Here is a 19350-nt window from a genome sequence, read left to right as displayed (position 1 = left end):
CTGCAGACTGACAGAGGGTCGTGAGGTGTGTACCGGCTGGGGAGAACCCAGGCAAGCGGAGTGAGGTCCACGCAGAGGTCAAGGGCCGGCAGCAGGTAGCAAGTCCAGTTTAATAGGCCGGGGTCAAGGGTCACAGGATACACAAGCGAAGTCCAAATCCAAAGCCTAGGGTCATACACGAGAGGTCAGCAGAATACAATAGACAGGAACAGGAACAGGAACAAGCAGGTCAGCAGACTGTGGGACAGAAGCTATAACCGGACCTCATATCCCTAAATACTGAAGCAGACCAATGAGAGCCAAGCTCTCTAATTACATCAACTGGCCAAATTAGCCCGCAGGCTTGCCCCGCTGTTGCGCATGCGCCCGGCTGCCCTGCAACGCCGGGATGCGGCGCTGGAGAGAGGAGCGTCTATCCGTTGCAACGGCAACGGCAGGCAAGCCCCCGGAAGTGACGTCCCGGTCGCCATAGTGACGGCTGAGACGGAGGCAGGAGAGTCGCGGCGGCTGGGCACCGCCGCGGCTCGTAACAGGGACTACCAATATTCTTTTCTCCCTTAGAACTTTCATTCTCTATGACGATGGCATCTACGAGAAAAGGAATAAAATAAATAAGTTTAGCATTTAACTTCTATATCTTTAATACAGTTAAGTTCTTTCAAACACCAAATAAAGTCACAATTTGCTCACCTTCTACACAGCTAGTAATAACTTTATTTTGTAGTCCCTCTTGTTGTATCTCTGCAAAGGTGCCCTTTACCTCAATAGATTCTGTAAAACAGGCGCTATTTTGGTTATTATAATGGTATATGTTTCTCCCAAAAACATTTTACAGTTTCCAGATGTGACTTCTCATACTTTCTTTTAATACATCTTTTTTTTTTCTAATTCTATTTTTTCTGCTTTAACAAGTACGTGCTCAGCTTTAAAATTTTTGGTACCTACGCGGCATATGTCATTGTGCACTCTTCTTTCTGGAAATAATACAAATTTCAATAAACTATATACTACTGTCAGTCATTCATCTACAAATTCAAGTCCTTTAAACAGTTGCACAACATGTCAAACGCACCTTTTTTAATGTTTCTATGGATTCGCATCAGTCTCTGTTATACTTTATTTTTTAGGTCTAACCAACACTTCTGCACTTGAAACTTATTTCCTTTCTTTCCAAGTTTCTCCTTAATTTGATTTAGTAATTTCTGCATTATTAGTTCCTTTCTGGTATAACCGCTTCGGTATTTTCTCTTTTGCCAGTCGTAGTCGTACTGGTCCAGTACTTTTAACATCATCTCCACCTCTCTCTGGCTCATTCCTCTTTTCACGCCCGTTAATTGTATTACTTCTTCTTCACCACCCCCCACCACTATTTCTACAATATTTTTCTCAACTTTTTGAACCCCTGCCGACACCTGCTCCTTATCCGCCATCTTCTAACGTCCCACGGAGCCGACAGGCTCCTCTGTAATTTTATACACTTATACATGAAGGTACATTTCTTCTGGACCAATCAGTGGTGGTACCTGTACAGAATGGGGCATTGTGGGTGAAGGCCATTTGTGTATAATAACCTCGTGTTTGGCGAATATATCAATATATTTAACCCCTTGTGGTCCAAGAAATACTAGCGGATACTATCAGCGTTTTACACCTTCATAACTTCATAACACAACTGCATAACTATATATTTTGTGAATGTTAATATGTGTATATGCAAAATACTTTCGTTATACTTACTTGTATTATTTATGATACACACAATGGCTAAAATAGTAGTGAAAATATTTGGTAAAAATATTACAATATATTGTACATTTTCTTTGAAATTATCAGTGGACAAAACCTTAACATGACTATTTATTTTTATTTTTATTTTTAAAGAGAACCTGAAAATGTCATATAACCGCAATGTGGAGCTCATAAAGGATTTCATTGAGACTTATAGGGCACACACCTGTTTGTGAAAGATAAAATCAAAGGAATATTGTAACTGAATGTTACATAATGTGGCTATGCAAGAACTTGTGAAAGCATGCCTGCCACATTAACTTGGACCAAATTTGGAATTGGCAAAGAGCAAAATACAGAACCTTCAGAGTGTATACAAGAAAGAACTAAATAAGGATGAGGCCTCAAAAAACTCGAGCAGGTGTAGATGATGTTTATGTGCCAAAGCTGTGGTACTTTGACCTTCTGCACTTCATCCGTGAAAATAAAATTACACGTCAGTCCACCTGCAACCTGGATATGGACAATAGTTCTCCTACTGATGTGGTCCAAGCAGATGACATACCTCTTTGTGAAACTGTAAGTAAAGTATTCTTTGCTGTTGAGGTGTAACAGGTTTATTAAATTAGAAATACATAACAAAAAAGTTATGAACAAACTCATTCTGCAATGGCACTGCACCCTCCCGTTACAATATTGAAGGTATGCCTCCCTATTTAATTTTGCACTGGCACTTGCTAAGGTAGCCCGACTGTAGAGGAGTCAAACCAACTACCTCCGTTTCCTCTACATTGTTGTCCTCATACATATGTGAACTGCTTAAACAGGGTTTTTTTATGCAGTACACAATAGGCCATCACCACTATGTTTATCTTGTCCAAACATAGATTTATAGCAGAATGAAAAACTCTGAACCTGTTTCTGAGAATTCCAAACGCAGTTTCAACAACATGTTTAGCTCGACTATAATTAAATATCCGCCTTTCTGTAGACAGATTGCGTTGCGGTTAAGTTTTCAATACATTGTTGTGCAATGCATATGCTTCATCAGCCACAAACACAAAATTAAGCCCATGTTTTGTATTACTTCCAGTTGGAATATTAAGTTTATAGTTTTTTAGTTTTACATGAAAGGGAGTCTGCTACAATGCACCGCCATCAGACACTTTACCATTTTGAACAATGTCCACAAATTAGAATTCACAATTTCGTATCCACAATGGCCATTAGAATGATGCTGAAAAATCCTTTATAATTATAAAAAAAAGATTTACTGTTGAATGTGTGGAGGACTTACCTGAGGGACAAGCTCCCATGGGTTTCCACAGCAGTGGTGCTGTTTCCTGTCCGGCCGGGTCAGTGAGCCAATCAGGGCTCACCTTCCGGGTGTTTGATTTTTTGGTGTCACGGCGAGCCAATCAAGGCTCGCCGCTGCATCCCGTCGATGCCGCCTGACGTCAGCACACCGCCGACTAAGCAGTCGTGCGCGTCGGCATCTTCAGTCTGATGGTGGAGAGCAAGGAGAGAAGACCTTGGGTGGAGAGCTGCGTGATCAAGAGAAGATAAGACGGCGAGAGAGGACCGCGACGGCAGTGAGCCCTTGTCACGGCTAAAAGTTACTATGCTAATGGAAGACCAGCGTGATCAACATCAGAAGACAGCGGCAGTGCGTGGAGGCCGTGGCGGCTAAGGGAGAATCCAGGAGAAGATCCCCGAAGAAGGAGGAGACAGGTAAGGCCCTCCTGGGCACCATTTCTTCCGGGGCCCCCCCCGCACCCCTATCCTCTCAATAAAGGCACAAGGCCCTGGGACACTTCGGGCACGAGGCCCGTGGCACAGCTAGGGGGCACAAGGCTCTGGCACCATTAGGTATAGGTAGGGCATTACTGGGGCACAAGGCCCAAGTTAGCTGGGCTTACAGCCCATAGTCAGAAAGTGCACAAGGCCCTAGTTAGTTGGGCTTCAAGCCCATTAGTTAGAGAGGGGCATAAGGCCCAATAAAGGTGGCACAAGGCCCCATAGATAGCTGGACTTAAAGCCCATAGTTAGAGAGGTGGCACCAGGCCCAATAGAGAAAAACAAGGCCCTATAGGTAGAATGTGCCTAAGAGTCCATAGTTAGAGAGGGGGCACAAGGCCCAGTAGTAGAAATAGGTACAAGGCCCGTAGCTAGAGAGGGGCACAAGGCCCCCAGTAGGCAGAGTCAGGGCACAAGGCCCTTTATAGGAAGAGAGTGGGCGTAAGAGCCAGAGTGAGGACAGGGCGCAAATCCCAGAGGTGTAGTGTGGCACAAGAGAGTGAGTCTCAGGCAATAGACCTGAGGTAACAGTTGAGCAGAAGGCTCCTGTTACTGTTCTACATAACCGGCTGGTTAGGTAGTAGAGGTAAGTGCCTGAGCCTGAGTGGTGAAATATAGCATTGTTTATTGTGTTTGGTTGTGCTGTGTACATATCTTTCCAGGTGCAAGACGTTAGGCACCCATTAAAGGTAGGATCTTGTTTCCTTACTGTACTCCTGTAATTCTCTGTGTCTGTGGGGACAAGGGGTTAGTTAGAGCACACATGCAGTGAGGGTAGGACACATGGTAGTCATCCCGTCCCATAGGTCCCTGGGGTTACGAGGAATTCCTGAGGCAGTGATTGGGCACCTCACTGGCAGTGCAGCACAGCCCTTTTGAGTTCCAGGGATGCGTCCCATGGTTCGAATTGGGTGTCCCAGTCTGAGTTCCGGCAGGGTACCTGACAGTTCCAGATTGGGGCGTTGCTTCCACTAGGGTGAACGCAACTGTCTCGAGTTTCGGCAGTGGCCACTGACTGTTCCGAACGGAAGCCGCCAACCCTATGGCGCATTGCTCCAGTGAACCCCGGTCGTGCAGGTGGCAACTGGTACTTGGGATTCTGTGAGTCTTCTTGCCACAGCGAGCAGTAAAAGAGCAGTTGCTTGTTGTTCTTCAACAGTATCCATATTAGTAAAAAAAATTGGTTTATGTGCGGTTGCGAACGAATGTACACTGTACACGTGCTAACGAATGTATGAAGAAAATGTGTTACCTTTTTTATGAGGTTTGGGGTTTATTTGCTTTCACACTGGTTTAAGGTACCAGTAATCAAGAGGTCAGAAGAAACAGAAATGATACATTTCAGTGCAAACCAGTGCTGTTTTATACAGTTTTGGACACAGCCTCACAGGGGGTAAGCCAACCCGTTCATGTCGGAATTATTTTTAGTATCAGGCTGCAATGTGTTCCCCCAAAACATGGATTAAAATGCAATTTATACTTAACAAAATTTGCAGTAAACTGTGATATCCTAAATCACATTGATCAGAGATTTCCTTTCACTTTAACCAGGATACAGGTAACAGCTCCCTGCTGAGCCTTCAGGCCAGAGCAGGCATTTGATACTTCACAAGACTTAGTTAGCATTTCCTGTCATCAGGAATACAGACTCCCTCCCCACATATGCCTAATTGGAGATTTCCTCTAGCAAAGCTACAAAACCCCAAACAAGACATTTTCTTTACCAAAATACACACAATACAAAAAATAAGTACATTTGCAATTATATAAATAAGCGCTCTGTGCTATTTCCTTTGAATAAATTTATACTATGTTATTTTTAAGTGATCCAGCCACTGTACTGTTATTGTTTGTTTGTGCCTGTGGTTTTATTAGTAGGGGGCGGAGGGTTCCTCGGTCTTCCTCTGGTGTTGAACACTACCCAATGAAGAGCCTGCTGCACTCAGACAAAGGTGAAAGCACTGCACTACTGAAGTTTAAAGGGAATACCACAGATCAAGGCATATTTAATTTAAAAAATACCCACTCATTAATTGGGGAATGATAGGAGTGTTACATAAACATAACATAAAGTATAAAAAAAGAAGGAAAAAACATACATAAATAACATTTTATATATAATGTATAACTTGTATATACCTTTTAATAATTAATACACACAATTGTATTTATTTTAATAATTACATTTTTAAAAAAATCTTACTGCAAAAACAATATTTTTTGTTTTCATGAAAGCATGGGATGGTGCTTTAGAATCACTCAAGTGCACCAAAACAAGTTTGAAAAAACCTCAACAATGTACTCGGTCGTGTTCAATTCAAGTCCTCCTCTGTCTCTGATGCCCGTAAGGCTAGGGATGAGTCACTTTTACCCTGGGAACTGCTGAAGCTTCCCCAAAGGCACAAAATCTTCTGCCCCCCACCCCTCAGACATTTTGGGTAAGTGTGGGCCACACCGGCTACCCTAGTTGGGGCTTGGGACCCATAATGGCCACCACACTCCTCCAAGCCCATAAAAAAAGAAAAAACTGCTTCTTAGCCTTTTGGCTAAAATCAAGTCTAGTTCTGTCCTAAAGAGATATACCCTGGCCTTCTCATCATGGACAGCCTACCTGGCTCCTCTGGCCAAAAGACTTCAAAGCCTGGGATGTAGTGCTCCCGGAGTTATGACCCAGAGCTGCCTCAAAATCACAGTAGTGACACCATTTGACAGACCTAAGGCACTTTGTACGAACCCCACTTTTGAGCCACTTTCTTTGCTCTAACCTTTAGACTGGGTAAGAGCAATTTTTGTACATCTAGACAAAGGCTGGGGTAGTAATTATTTATGTAATAAATTTAATTAAAAAGTGCTTTATTCACGCTGATACATGTTAAATAGTAAGTAAGCGTGGTGAAGTCTTTAATGACTGTCTTAACGCCAGTGCTACCCTCCTTTATGATTGGGGCAATGCAATAATGAGCCCTATAGCTGGCCGAAAATGATAAAAACTTTGTTCATTTGCATTTAATGACAATTTAAAAATAAAAGACAACAATAAAATTAATAAATAACTGTTAAAAGTGTATCGGATTGGCATGAGGTGTCGAAGTCAGCAAATTGGATAAAGTCATTTCAATTAAAGTCTAGCAAACTTGGTTGTCTTTGTCTGAAAAGATGCGTACGGTACGCATCGATGTACAAGGGCACGCTATGGCGTGAAAGGGCGTATGCATCCACTACACGTGGCAGCAACAGTAATTGGTCTTTTACCATACATTCGCACAAACATATAAAACTATATATAACTTATAAAATAGTACACACTAATGGTAGTTGCAACACATAGTCAGTTATGTCGAAATATAGTAATATTTATATGTTATATCAGAGTTACATGCATATTAGTGAAATACACGGAACAGGTTGAAGGAATAACATCATGAGTGGTATCATAATGAACCTTGTTACATATCCTACTGTTTGGTTCACTCTGCGAGGGAATCGCAGAGTGCATACACAAGTTATGAATGATAGGGAATTATGAACTACTCAAGACTAAGGAATCTTGGCGGGAAGAGCAGAGCATACCCCCTGCAGAGATGACCCCCTCCTTTGGATTCCTTAGGATGAACCAGCCAATGATTGACAACCCCTTGGACATTCCTGAGACCTGGACCAATATATGCAAGCTATACCATCTTCATTGTATTACTGTATTTGATTGTGTATATAAGCAGCAGCTTCACATCTAGTGTTCAGACATCTTGTCCCAAGACTTCAGGATTGAATGCTGCAAACTGGATCCAGAGCGCCTGTGATAAGTAACGGCTGTATTTACTATTACTTCGCTTGAGCATATTATTCTACTTATTGCGAATAAATCTTTGTGCGTTGGAAACACAAATCGAGGTTCGACAATCGTTATTGGTTAGCGACAATACGCACATAACCATTTGGGGGCTCGTGAACTTTGGAGGTTTCGTTGCCGATGATACGCAAGACCAACGGATTTTGGTTCCGCAACAAAGGGTGGAGACACGTCATAAAAGGGTAAGAACGCATGGTGTTCAAAACCTGAATTTTACTCTGTGTTGTGAAACCGAATGTCCGTTTTGCATTATCTAGGGCACGCTAACTAGAACCTAGGGACAAAAGAGAAAACTGTTTCTTTTTTCTGTCATTGTGCGTTTTTAACTGTATTGCATTGCTTAGCGTATGTGCATTTCCTGCTGTGCGTACGCGAACTTCTGGTAGATTTGCCACGTGGTTAAACAATCGTTTTGATAGTTATTGTACATGTATAGTATAATTACTTGTGAAAGCCTCTGAGATATTATTACTGTTGTTGGGAACTTTTGATTTTCTGCGCAGAAAAGGTGTATAGTGTGTGATGTTGTAACGTAGATACACTGTTCATTATTGATTGTGCTCAGTTGCTGTCTGACGAGGCGGATTGCCCAACTGAAGGACGGTATACAGGGCAGGTATACCGAATGCGAAAACCGGGTTTTCGCAAAGCGCTACCAATAGATCGCAAGGTTTGCTAATAATTAGTATTGGTAGGCAGTGTGATCTAACCGCATCTTTAGTGCGAATTGGTGAAGCAGCTAGGAGGAATTATATTGGAAAGGCTGGTTGATTGTATCGACTTTGTTCTCCCAGTTATAATAAACTCAACAGATTTTTGTGGTTGAGCCAGGGTATCGAGGAGCTGATAGCCCTTGGGGCCCACAGTGATATTTCTGTATTAGGGATCCTCGCCGGGTGCGAGAAAAGCGAGTGAACGCGGCTAAAGGAAATACTTTCACCGAGCATTAGAGATCTCTAGCTGTGATTGTAGCAACAGAGTTGGAATTGTTAGCCGGAAGGAACAGAGCATTGCGGTGTGTCTGTGTTCCGGGTAGAAGGTATATTGTTCAACATGGGTGCTAAGCATACGCTAGAGATGGTCAGTGTACTGCCTAAGGAAGGCCCTATTGGTTCAGCGAGGTTTCTCATGTGTAAGAAATATGGTGCATACGCAACTGTGTATTGTGACACGTGGGTCAAGATGACCAAAGATTGTGATAGGCCTTTCCCAACAATAAAAAGTTTTAATGCAGAGGTACTAAATACTGTAAAAGATAAAGTATGGTTGATCAAGTCAACAAAAAAGAGAAATAGACATAATGATTGTTTAAAATTGTGGCAAATGGAAGGTAATACGTGGCAGAGCAGCGAATGCAAACCGGAAGTAGGCGCGCCGAAAATCGCGCGCAAGTCAGATGTAACCGTTGAGAAGAGTGGCGAACTCAGCGTAAGCGCGCCCCCGCCACCTTATGTGGCGGGAGTGGTAAGTACAGCCGTTGTTAAAACTGAAAATAGAAAAATTGCTAAGTTGTATCCTGTTTTAAGCCAGTTTAAATCAAGTGTATCTGAAAATGAAGATGAACCCACTGTGATTGCGGCCATTGCCCATGCTGTTAGTGTACTAGAGGCTCAGCGCAAGTACGAGAAAATGGCTGAGATAGGTGAGAGTAGCGTGATCACTAGGAGTGAAAGCGTTCTAAATCTAGAACCAGCAAATCCTGTAGTGTCCCCTGAAATCAGTGTACCAGAGGGTGCGTTCCCAGTCCGCACAATATCAGTTCCCAATGGGAAACCGGATAAGGATGGTGTAGTTCCTTTAAGAAATGTTACAATGCATTGTCCCTGGACTAGATCAGAATTACGTTCCATTATGACTGAATTCCCAGATCCTAGAAAAGAGTTGGCTAAGTGTCAGAAATTTGTTAAAGACTTAGGAAATGCCCACGAACCAACCAATAAGGATTGGCGTGTAGTGTTGAGGGCGTGTCTTCCTCCCAATACTAACATACAAAAATTCATTGAAGATTGTTTGTTGGAGGAAGATGACACCTTGACTGATGAGATTAACCAAAAGAATATAGAACAAATTGTCAAACACTTAGCCATCCATTTTCCAGTAGTAGTAAATTGGAGTAAGATTTTCACCATTAAACAAAAGGATAGTGAAACAGCAGCAGATTACTTCACTAGAGATTTAGCAGCGATAACACGGTTTACTGGGATATCCAACATAAGTGAGGACCCACATCACAGAGAGGTAGGTGTAGGAGTACTGATGGATGGCCTTAGAGAAAATTTAAAGACAAGAGTACAAACCACATTACCTAATTGGAGAGGTGTCACGGTAGATTCTCTTAGGGAGTCTGCTGTGGAGCATGACAAAAACCTTTTTAGAAAAAGGGAAGAGAAAAGTGATAGGTTAATGACGGTAAGTATACAGGCTCTAGAAGGGGTGCATACACGACCACCAGCATACAACCCATATAACAAGAAACCTAAAGTGATCAGGTGTTTCAACTGTAACGAGGAAGGACATTACAGGAGAGATTGTAAAAAGGAAAGACTCAATACACAGAAGGGTGGGTCACATAGATATCCTCCAAGGAGGGATTCACATAGACTAGAAGACTCACATCTACCCGCGCATATTACAGCAGCAAATTCTGCGCGGGAAATCAATAGTCAGCGCTAGGGGTCAGGTCATACCTGTAGTCTACAGCCAGTGAGGTTAACTGAGAGTCAGAGTGAAGAACCAAAAATGATAGTTGACATAGCTGGTAGGAAACAAACTTTTCTTGTAGATACAGGGACGGCCCGATCTGTGATAACTTCTCCTTTCAATCTACAGGTGACCAGTAAAACCATTTCAGCTATGGGGGTAACGGGAAAAGTGTTACATTATCCTCTAACTAAACCTGCTGAAGTTACTATTGGGCCTCTGCATACTAAGCATTCATTTCTCTTGGCTGCAGCGGCTCCTACTAACTTGCTAGGGAGAGACTTGTTATGTAAAATGGGATGTGTCATATACTGTACTTCTGATGGTGTGTTCTTAGATATACCGGAAAAGGTCGCACATGAGGTACAGGATATATTGGACACCCCTCAAAGGTTAATGTTACACTCTCCTGTTGTAGAACAAAGTCCATCTCAAGTAAAGGGGATGTTGCTGGAAATACCAGGTTCCCTATGGACCAGAGATGGACAGGACACTGGACTGATGGCAAACGTAGCCCCTGTCATGGTCAATCTAAAAAGTGGTAGGATAGCTCCAAAAATCCCACAGTATCCATTAAAACCGGAGGTGTAACTAGGGGTATATCCTGTTATTGAGAGGCTGTTACAACAAGGGATTTTAATTCGTACAGCCAGTACAGCAAATAGTCCCATTTTCCCTGTGAAGAAGAGTGGGGGGAGGGGCTATAGATTAGTCCAGGACTTAAGGGGAATTAATAAAGTTGTTGAGAGCCAATTCCCCGTAGTGCCAAATCCAGCTGTCATCCTCATGCAGATTCCACCGTCTGCCAGTCATTTTACTGTCATTGATCTATGTTCTGCTTTCTTCTCAGTCCCTCTTCACCCTGACTGCCAATACCTTTTTGCATTCTCCTACAGGGGAGTGCAATACACATGGACCAGACTACCCCAGGGGTTCATTGACAGCCCCAGTATTTTCTCCCAAGCCTTACATGACTGTTTGCAATCCTTTCAACCCCACAATGGGTCTGTTCTAATTCAATATGTGGACGATTTGTTGTTGTGCTCTGATTCTTTTATGTCATGTTTACATGATACTAAATTGTTGTTGCTTCATCTTTCACATACAGGGCACAAGGTGGCAAAGGATAAATTACAGCCATGTCAGACTAAGGTCAAATATTTAGGACACTGCCTCACTAAGGGGCTAAGACACCTGACAACCGACAGAATTGAGGCCATACAACACATGACTCTGCCGCAGAGACAGAAGCAGATTCGTACTTTCTTAGGGATGTGTGGATACTGTAGATCCTGGATCCCAGGTTTTTCTATTCTGGCATTACCATTGCAGGAGCTAGTCTCTTCCTCAAAACCAGAACGTGTTGTACACACAGAAGAGTCAGAGCAAGCGTTCTTTAATCTTAAAGATAGTCTGACTAGAGCACCTGCATTGGGAATACCTGATTATGAAAAGCCTTTTGAGCTATTTTGTACAGAAGCTGATGGTTGTGCAGCAGGTGTCCTCGCACAGAAACATGGCGACGCTAGCAGACCGGTAGCATAGTACAGTGCACAATTAGACAATGTGGCAAGATCACTCCCAACATGTCTCAGAAGTGTAGCAGCAACGGCTCTTCTGGTGAGTAAGAGCGAGGACGTAGTATTAGGACATAATTTAACTATCTATACACCCCATGCGGAATCAGCTCTGTTAAATTCAGCCCAAACCAGACATGTTTCTTCAGCTAGATACACAAAGTGGGAACTAGCCCTGATGGCACCCTCAAACATCACCATCAAACGATGTAGCACCTTAAATCCAGCTACATACCTTCTGTATGTGTCTCTAGAGACACAAAGGGTGGGAGGTGAGGAGACCCTGGTTGATGATGAGTTAGGCAAGAATACTGACACGCATGACTGTATGGAACACCTGAATCAGACCTTTACTGCAAGGCCCGACATACGTGACACCCCCTTAGAAAATGTAGATTTTACGTTTTATACAGACGGAAGTTGCCATAGACAGACAGAGACAGGAGAGCTATGTACTGGTTACGCTGTTGTAGACGATCAGGATGTGGTAGAAGCTGAACCCCTTGGTCCACCTCACTCAGCCCAGGTGGCGGAACTAGTAGCACTAAGGAGAGCGTGTGAATTGGCAGAGGGTAAATCAGCCAATATATATACTGACTCCAGGTACGCCTTCGGGGTAGTGCACGATTTTGGGGCACATTGGCATCTTAGAAACTTTACGACAGCAGCAGGTACACCAGTGGCACACTCACAACACATAAAAGGACTTCTGACAGCGATACAGTTACCCAAAACAGTAGCCGTCATAAAGTGCAAAGCCCATACCTTTGAAGAAGACCCAGTGTCATTGGGCAACAACAGGGCAGACGAAGCTGCTAAATGGGCAGCAGGGCAACCTATGACTGTATCAACCGAGACTATGATGGTTTTTCAGACATTAGACATGCAGAAATTAATTGAAATGCAAGATTTGTGTTCCCTGCAGGAAAAGGCGGTCTGGAAGGCGAAGGGATGTGGTCAAGAGTCCTCAGGACTCTGGAGGGATGGACAAGGTAAGCCTGTAGCTCCCCGAACATACTATCCAAGCCTGGCTGAAGCAGCACACGGCCTGACTCACCTGGGTAAAGAAGGTATGTGAAAACTGGTGAGAGCATACTGGTGTGCTTCCAGATTTTCCTCTCAGGCTGGTAAGAAAGCAATGTCATGTCTTACTTGTTTGAGGAAAAATGTTGGGAAAACTATTCCAACTGAGCCATCCCACATCCCTCCTACAAACGGACCTTTCCAGGTAATACAAATTGACTATATCCAATTACCACCGTGCAGGAATTTAAAGTATGTGTTAGTGTGTATTGATGTGTTTTCCGGTTGGGTAGAAGCATATTCGGCAGCCAATAATACTGCTGTGTTCACTGCAAAGAAAATTGTACAAGGCTTTGTGTGTAGGTTCGGTATCCCTAGAATCATTGAAAGTGATAGGGGTACCCATTTTACTGGTGATATCTTCCAAAATATGTGTAAACTCATGGGAATCAGTAGCAGACTTCACACCCCTTACCGACCACAAGCCAGTGGTAAGGTGGAGAGAGTAAACGGTACTATAAAGAACAAGCTGGGTAAGATAATGGCTGAAACTGGGTTGGCAAGGCCTGAGGCTTTGCCGTTGGTCCTCCATAGAATTCGAACCACTCCTAGACCTCCTCTTAATCTGTCCCCCTTTGAGATACTGTTCGGACGACAACCTCATTTGATCGTGAGTCCACAAGACGACTTGAAGTGTAATAATGAAGTGACTGTACAATATCTTATAATAATGAGTAGACAGCTAAAACAACAACAACAAAAACAAAAAATGCTGTCACCTGGTATGCCAGAGACGAACTGTCATGATGTTGAACCTGGAGACTATGTTATGATCCGCAATTTCTTACGTTCAGGTTGTTTAACAGACCGTTGGGAAGGCCCGTACCAAGTGCTGCTGACCAGTACTACATCACTGAAGGTTGCAGAGAGAGACACTTGGGTCCATTCCACCCACTGCAGGAGAGTCCATAATCCGGAGAAAGTGCAAGATAAAACTAAGACCGACGACATAGAGCTGTCACTTGTGCGCCTGTTCTGGGAGACCTAAAGCCTGCAGTCGAGACACCTGAACCAGAGACGTTGCCTCAGAACTATCTTTCCAGCGATGGAGTGGCGGTTTTTATTTTTCTTTTGTTCCAGGATTTTCATTGTTTTTACTCTTTCTAGGACACTCTATTTTTATGAAGGAGGATGGAGGACGGAGGAGAGTTCTGGGAGTGATACGGATGAAATGGAGGCTGAAGAAAAGTTAATAGGATACTCAGAGCAGCCCATTATCAAACTTGGTCCAGGGGTTATGAAAAGGTCTGCTAGCTCAGGAATTCGGAGGCAGTGTGAGGGGCTATTGTCTGATGAGTATTGTATCTGCAAGTTCTGTGACTCTCTAGTTGAAGAGAGATGCATCCAACGATGCCAGTCCCCCAGTACTCTGAATATAGGCAGGCATCCTTTGGAGGATTATCCCTCCCTGGTGGGTAAGGTGCTAAACCAATCCGAGTGTTGGGTGTGCTCTCACGTGCCTCAAGGGCAGCATAATATAGGACTAGTGCCATTCCCTCTAAACATATCTGAAGTACTCGAATTGAGGGGTGGGAGGCCCATAGAAGGGAGGTACAATAACACTAGGTCCCCTAGTATGACACTTCGACAATACTCCATAGGTAGATCTTTGCTGTGCCTAAACATATCTCATGCAAAGCGCCTGGAGAATTGGGAGGCTGACCTATCAGATCAGACAATGGCTCGCCACACTCATTTTAGAGAGAGACTCACAAGGTCACTACTAGGCAGGAATGTTGATGGAAGTCACAGATTAGGGCGTATAACCAAACATAAGAAGGTATCCATTGGAAAAGTCTCTACAGATAAATGTAAAAATGTCATTAATGCCGACACGTGTCTAGAACAAATGGAGACACTGGGCATGGGTAGTTTTATCAAAACTCTGTGTGATATAATTCATGGGCATACTGCTCCTTATGTTCTCCCTGATGATGTGTATTTTGGTTGTCGGAGGAAAGCTTATTCATGGGTGACTCCGAGTTCCAAAGGCTTGTGTTTCTTAGCTAAACTGGTTCCTGAAATCATGACTATTACTCATGAAGAAATGGTTGATATTCACAAGACTACATCACCACCATACATACACACACAGTATGAACACCATGGCAAGAGAAATATGATTCCTGGTGAGGAACCCATAGCTACAAAATTTATTAGTGAAACTGCTGGTTTCCAAGTTATGGTTGCTCTAGAACTCACCAGGACCGCTCGGGGAACATTAAACTTTAAATATATCCAAGACCTAGCTAAATTAATAGATAATATCACCGAGATGTATGATGACACTTTCAGGTATACTGGAAGGGAGCTACAAGCGTACAAGAAGGAGTTGGTGCAACATAGACTGGTACTAAATTATCTCACCTCTATTACTGGTGGGTACTGTGTAACACTGGCCACCCAGTTCGGTGTCAAATGTTGCACGTACATTACTAATAATACGGATGACCCTAAAGAGGTTATAGACCGGAAGATGGATGAAATTTTACAGCTGAAATGGGAATTTCGAAAGAGCCATAATTCTTCGTTATATGAGGTCGGGGAAAAGGTGGCGGGTTGGTTCTCGTGGTTGAACCCTGTGAAATGGTTCTCCGGTCTGGGGGATTGGGTACAGGAAATGGTTGATAGTGTAGGTAAGCTCCTTCTCCTTATACTGGGTGTCATCTTAGAAATTGGTTTAGTTGTCAAATGTGTTCCTACTGTGTTGAAGTGTGGAAAACGGTCTCATAGGAGTAACACTGAGAAAGAGACTGAAAGGGTGGTACCAGATACCGAGATCATGGTCTGTGAATAAGTATTGTATAATCCTGAACTTGAAACGGTGATTGGGTGATAGTTTATTACACTATCAAAGGGTGGAGCTGTCGAAGTCAGCAAATTGGATAAAGTCATTTCAATTAAAGTCTAGCAAACTTGGTTGTCTTTGTCTGAAAAGATGCGTATGGTACGCATCGACATACAAGGGCACGCTACGGCGTGAAAGGGCGTACGCATCCACGTGGCAGCAACAGTAATTGGTCTTTTACCATACATTCGCACAAACACGCATACTTATAAAATAGTACACATTAATGGTAGTTGCAACACATAGTCATTTATGTCGAAATATAGTAGTATTATATGGTATATCAGAGTTACATGCATATTAGTGAAATACACGGAACGGGTTGAAGGAATAACATCATGAGTGGTATCATAATGAACCTTGTTACTTATCCTACTGTTTGGTTCACTCTGCGAGGGAATCGCAGAGTGCATACACAAGTTATGAATGATAGGGAATTATGAACTACTCAAGACTAAGGAATCTTGGCGGGAAGAGCAGAGCATACCCCCTGCAGAGATGACCCCCTCCTTTGGATTCCTTAGGATGAACCAGCCAATGATTGACAACCCCTTGGACATTCCTGAGACCTGGACCAATATATGCAAGCTATACCATCTTCATTGTATTACTGTATTTGATTGTGTATATAAGCAGCAGCTTCACATCTAGTGTTCAGACATCTTGTCCCCAGACTTCAGGATTGAATGCTGCACACTGGATCCAGAGCGCCTGCGATAAGTAACGGCTGTATTTACTATTACTTTGCTTGAGCATATTATTCTACTTATTGCGAATAAATCTTTGTGCGTTGGAAACACAAATCGAGGTTCGACAATCGTTATTGGTTAGCGACAATACGCACATAACAGAGGTTATATAGACAATTGAATGTACTATTAAAAAATGCTAATTCATATTAATAGCCCCACTTTAAAGGTTCAGTAACTTTAAAACCCAGTTTCTATCACAAATCACATTCTGCATATTTTCATAAGCTAATACATTGAATGAAACAAACTATATAAAATCTATTTACAGCATCTGTATAGCATGTATGTGAGTTTTCTCTAACTGCAGCTTACAAATTGACTAAGGCATGTAGAAAGTATGTGGCATTTAAACAGTCCCCTCCTCTCCTCCACTTTCAGTCATGCTCCACCTTTCCTTCCTAATTCCTGCCATTTAAACATTACTTGAGAATTTAAGGACTCAACAATAATTATTCTTGTTACTGCCACAATTCTACAGCTCTATTAAACTGGATGGTTTTTCATGGTAAGTTTGTCTAATTTATTAATACATGAATTTAGACATATCTAAGTTGAATGAGAAAACTAATTCTGAAACTATGCAGTCTCTGTGACATATTAGTGTACAGAGTATATATAAAATGTTTTTCAGCAAATTATCTATTAATTTAACTACGATATAGTTTGTGCATTGTTTCTTTGACTTTATGTGTAAGAGACCATGACTAAAGAATTGGACATTTAACAAAATTATGTTTACAAATTCATGTGTTTTAAGCTTGTAATCATACTATGAGAACATGATAAAAGAGCTTTTGCTTTCTCTTCAGTCCATATGTAAGAGGGGCATGATTATGTTTCCCAATGCATACATTAGTTTTTTATTATAATCTTTTTGAGTTAAAAACAAACAAAATAAGTGCTGCTATACAAATTGAGAGAAATTGGTGTTATGTGACATTTGTATTGCATAGTAGACAGAAGTACAGTGTATGTGTGAGAAACCAGACTACAGACCCCTCTTTCAGTCTGCTCATTTCCTTTGCATGTTGTGGAATACTCTGCTGAATAAGTCTTTTATTCGTGCAGTGAACCAGCAACTCTGACAGCAGGATATCATGCTAAGTTTGCAAATTTGTCATTATTAAATAAGTCACATTGCAAGTGCAAGTTAGAAAAAGTTTAGTTAATTTGGGGGAAAAATTAATTAATGACAGGTCTAGCATTTCCTATTTTAAACTGTATCTGTTCATTAACAATCATAGTAAGGGCCTGATGCATTAAGGAGTGTATTTGGCGTTTTTTTGTGTATAATGCACAAAATTGCACTGCGCATGGCCAGCACCAGGCCATATGCCACAGAACGCAGCAGCGTTCAATTCACCTTCAACTGCAAAGTACACTTGTGACGGCCTGCGATTTCGGAGAGGGAAAGGGGTGAGGAAGAGTATGTCCATAGTCAATGTACAGCAAGGGCTTGGCAAGCTGGAGCACCCACAGCAGCATCAGATTCGAGTTCTGGGCAGCTCTAAGGTACTTGTCTTTCAGCCATATCTCTGCTCCAGCTGCAGGTACAGTTATTGGGGCGATGAGCGGTAGGGGGTAGCGTTGCTATCCGCTGTCGGCTTCCTTGCCAGTGGGGCTGTACCATCAGTGGAGAGCAACAAGTAGCGAGGCTGCCTGTTGCACAGTGGGGTGGGGGCTGCGGAGGCTCTCACAAGACTTATTGTGATACTGTTCTGCTCCAACCAGACCCATGTCAGTGACGGATGCATCTGCAGGAACAGATTGGCTTCCCGTCTTGGTGGCTGCTGTGATTGGCCTGAGGAGGTGCACATCTCGCTCTCTTTACCATTCTGTTAATAGGTGAGTGCAGGCAATCACAGCAGCCACAGAAGAGGAGTATTAGGGGAATTAAAGAAGAAAAGGAATATTCTGGTTGGGGAGAATAGAAAGAACTATTAGGGGGGTAGAGCATAGAGAGTTGGAGAAGGGAAAATACAAGGTAGAGAATTAAAGATTAAAGAAGAGAAAATATGGGACAAAGGATATAACTGGAGAGAAAAAAAGAGCTGAATTGAAATATGCTTTTTCGGTGGACAAGGGTGCTAGGGAAGAGAGTCATTGGTGCAGAAAAGTACTACCGTTGGCAACAGGTGGCAGATCTCATGCACTGGTGGAGAGATTATGGCAGGAGTGGAGCTGCAGACCAATTGAAGCAGGAGAGGAAGGAATTGGATCCACTGACAGCGCCGTAATTAAAATTGTTTTGTAAAAATTAAATTAAATATACTGTTTGTTCTGTCTTTTTGTACCATTTCTGATCATTTATCTTCGTATTTCTATTACATTGTTGAATATTTTGTTTTGTTGGTTTATAACATTTTCTGCAACTTATTTAAAAATAAATAAAAATGATAAAAAAAAAGGTACTGTTAGGGCCCGATTCAATTCTGCCGCGAATAGCGCGGCGTTAACAGTATTACCGTTAATACTGTAATTTTAACCTGGATTTCATCTCGCAGCTCAGGGAGCCACAAGTTAAAATCCACTGTTGAAATTACCGTATTAAGGGTAATTATGCACATTTTTACCGTATTAACGCTCTCTGAGGTAAGAGATAAGTACAGAATTATATAATTTTTGTATTCATTTATTAGTGGCTTAAAATAATTTTTGAGGCACTTGTGAGGCATAACAGTCATTGGGGGCATTTCTGTGTGGCTGAATATTCATTGGGGCATTTAATGTGTGGCTTAAAATTAATTTTGAGACACTTTGTGAGGCATAGCAGTCATTGGTTGCATTTTTATGTGGATGAATATTCATTGGGGGCATTTAATGTGTGGCTTAAAATTATTTGGAGGCTCTTTGTGAGGCATAACATTCAATTGGGACATTTATGTGTGGCTTAAACTTATTTGCAGGCACTTTGTGTGGCTTAATATTCATTGGGGGCATTTATGTGTGGTTTAACATTCATTGTGGGCATTACTGTGGCATAATGTGAATTGGGGGCACTTAGGTGTGGATACT

The 19350-nt window shown here is 42.4% G+C and overlaps 1 protein-coding gene across 1 annotated transcript in view; it reads left to right on the top strand.

Annotated features, from left to right (window-relative positions):
- The first annotated feature begins 16711 nt into the window (after positions 1–16711).
- CHADL (chondroadherin like) overlaps positions 16712–19350 on the top strand; it is a 228123-nt gene continuing 225484 nt past the window's right edge. Inside the window, exon 1 of the mRNA XM_075182791.1 lies at positions 16712–16840. Within this exon, the coding sequence (XP_075038892.1) occupies positions 16828–16840 (13 nt within the window). The 5' untranslated portion in view covers positions 16712–16827. The remainder of the gene's footprint in view (positions 16841–19350) is intronic.

This window comes from Mixophyes fleayi, chromosome 8 (assembly GCF_038048845.1).
Source record: "Mixophyes fleayi isolate aMixFle1 chromosome 8, aMixFle1.hap1, whole genome shotgun sequence".
NCBI lineage: Eukaryota > Metazoa > Chordata > Amphibia > Anura > Limnodynastidae > Mixophyes > Mixophyes fleayi.
Note: the sequence above shows the minus strand (reverse complement) of the source record. Positions and strands in the feature narration are given on the sequence as shown.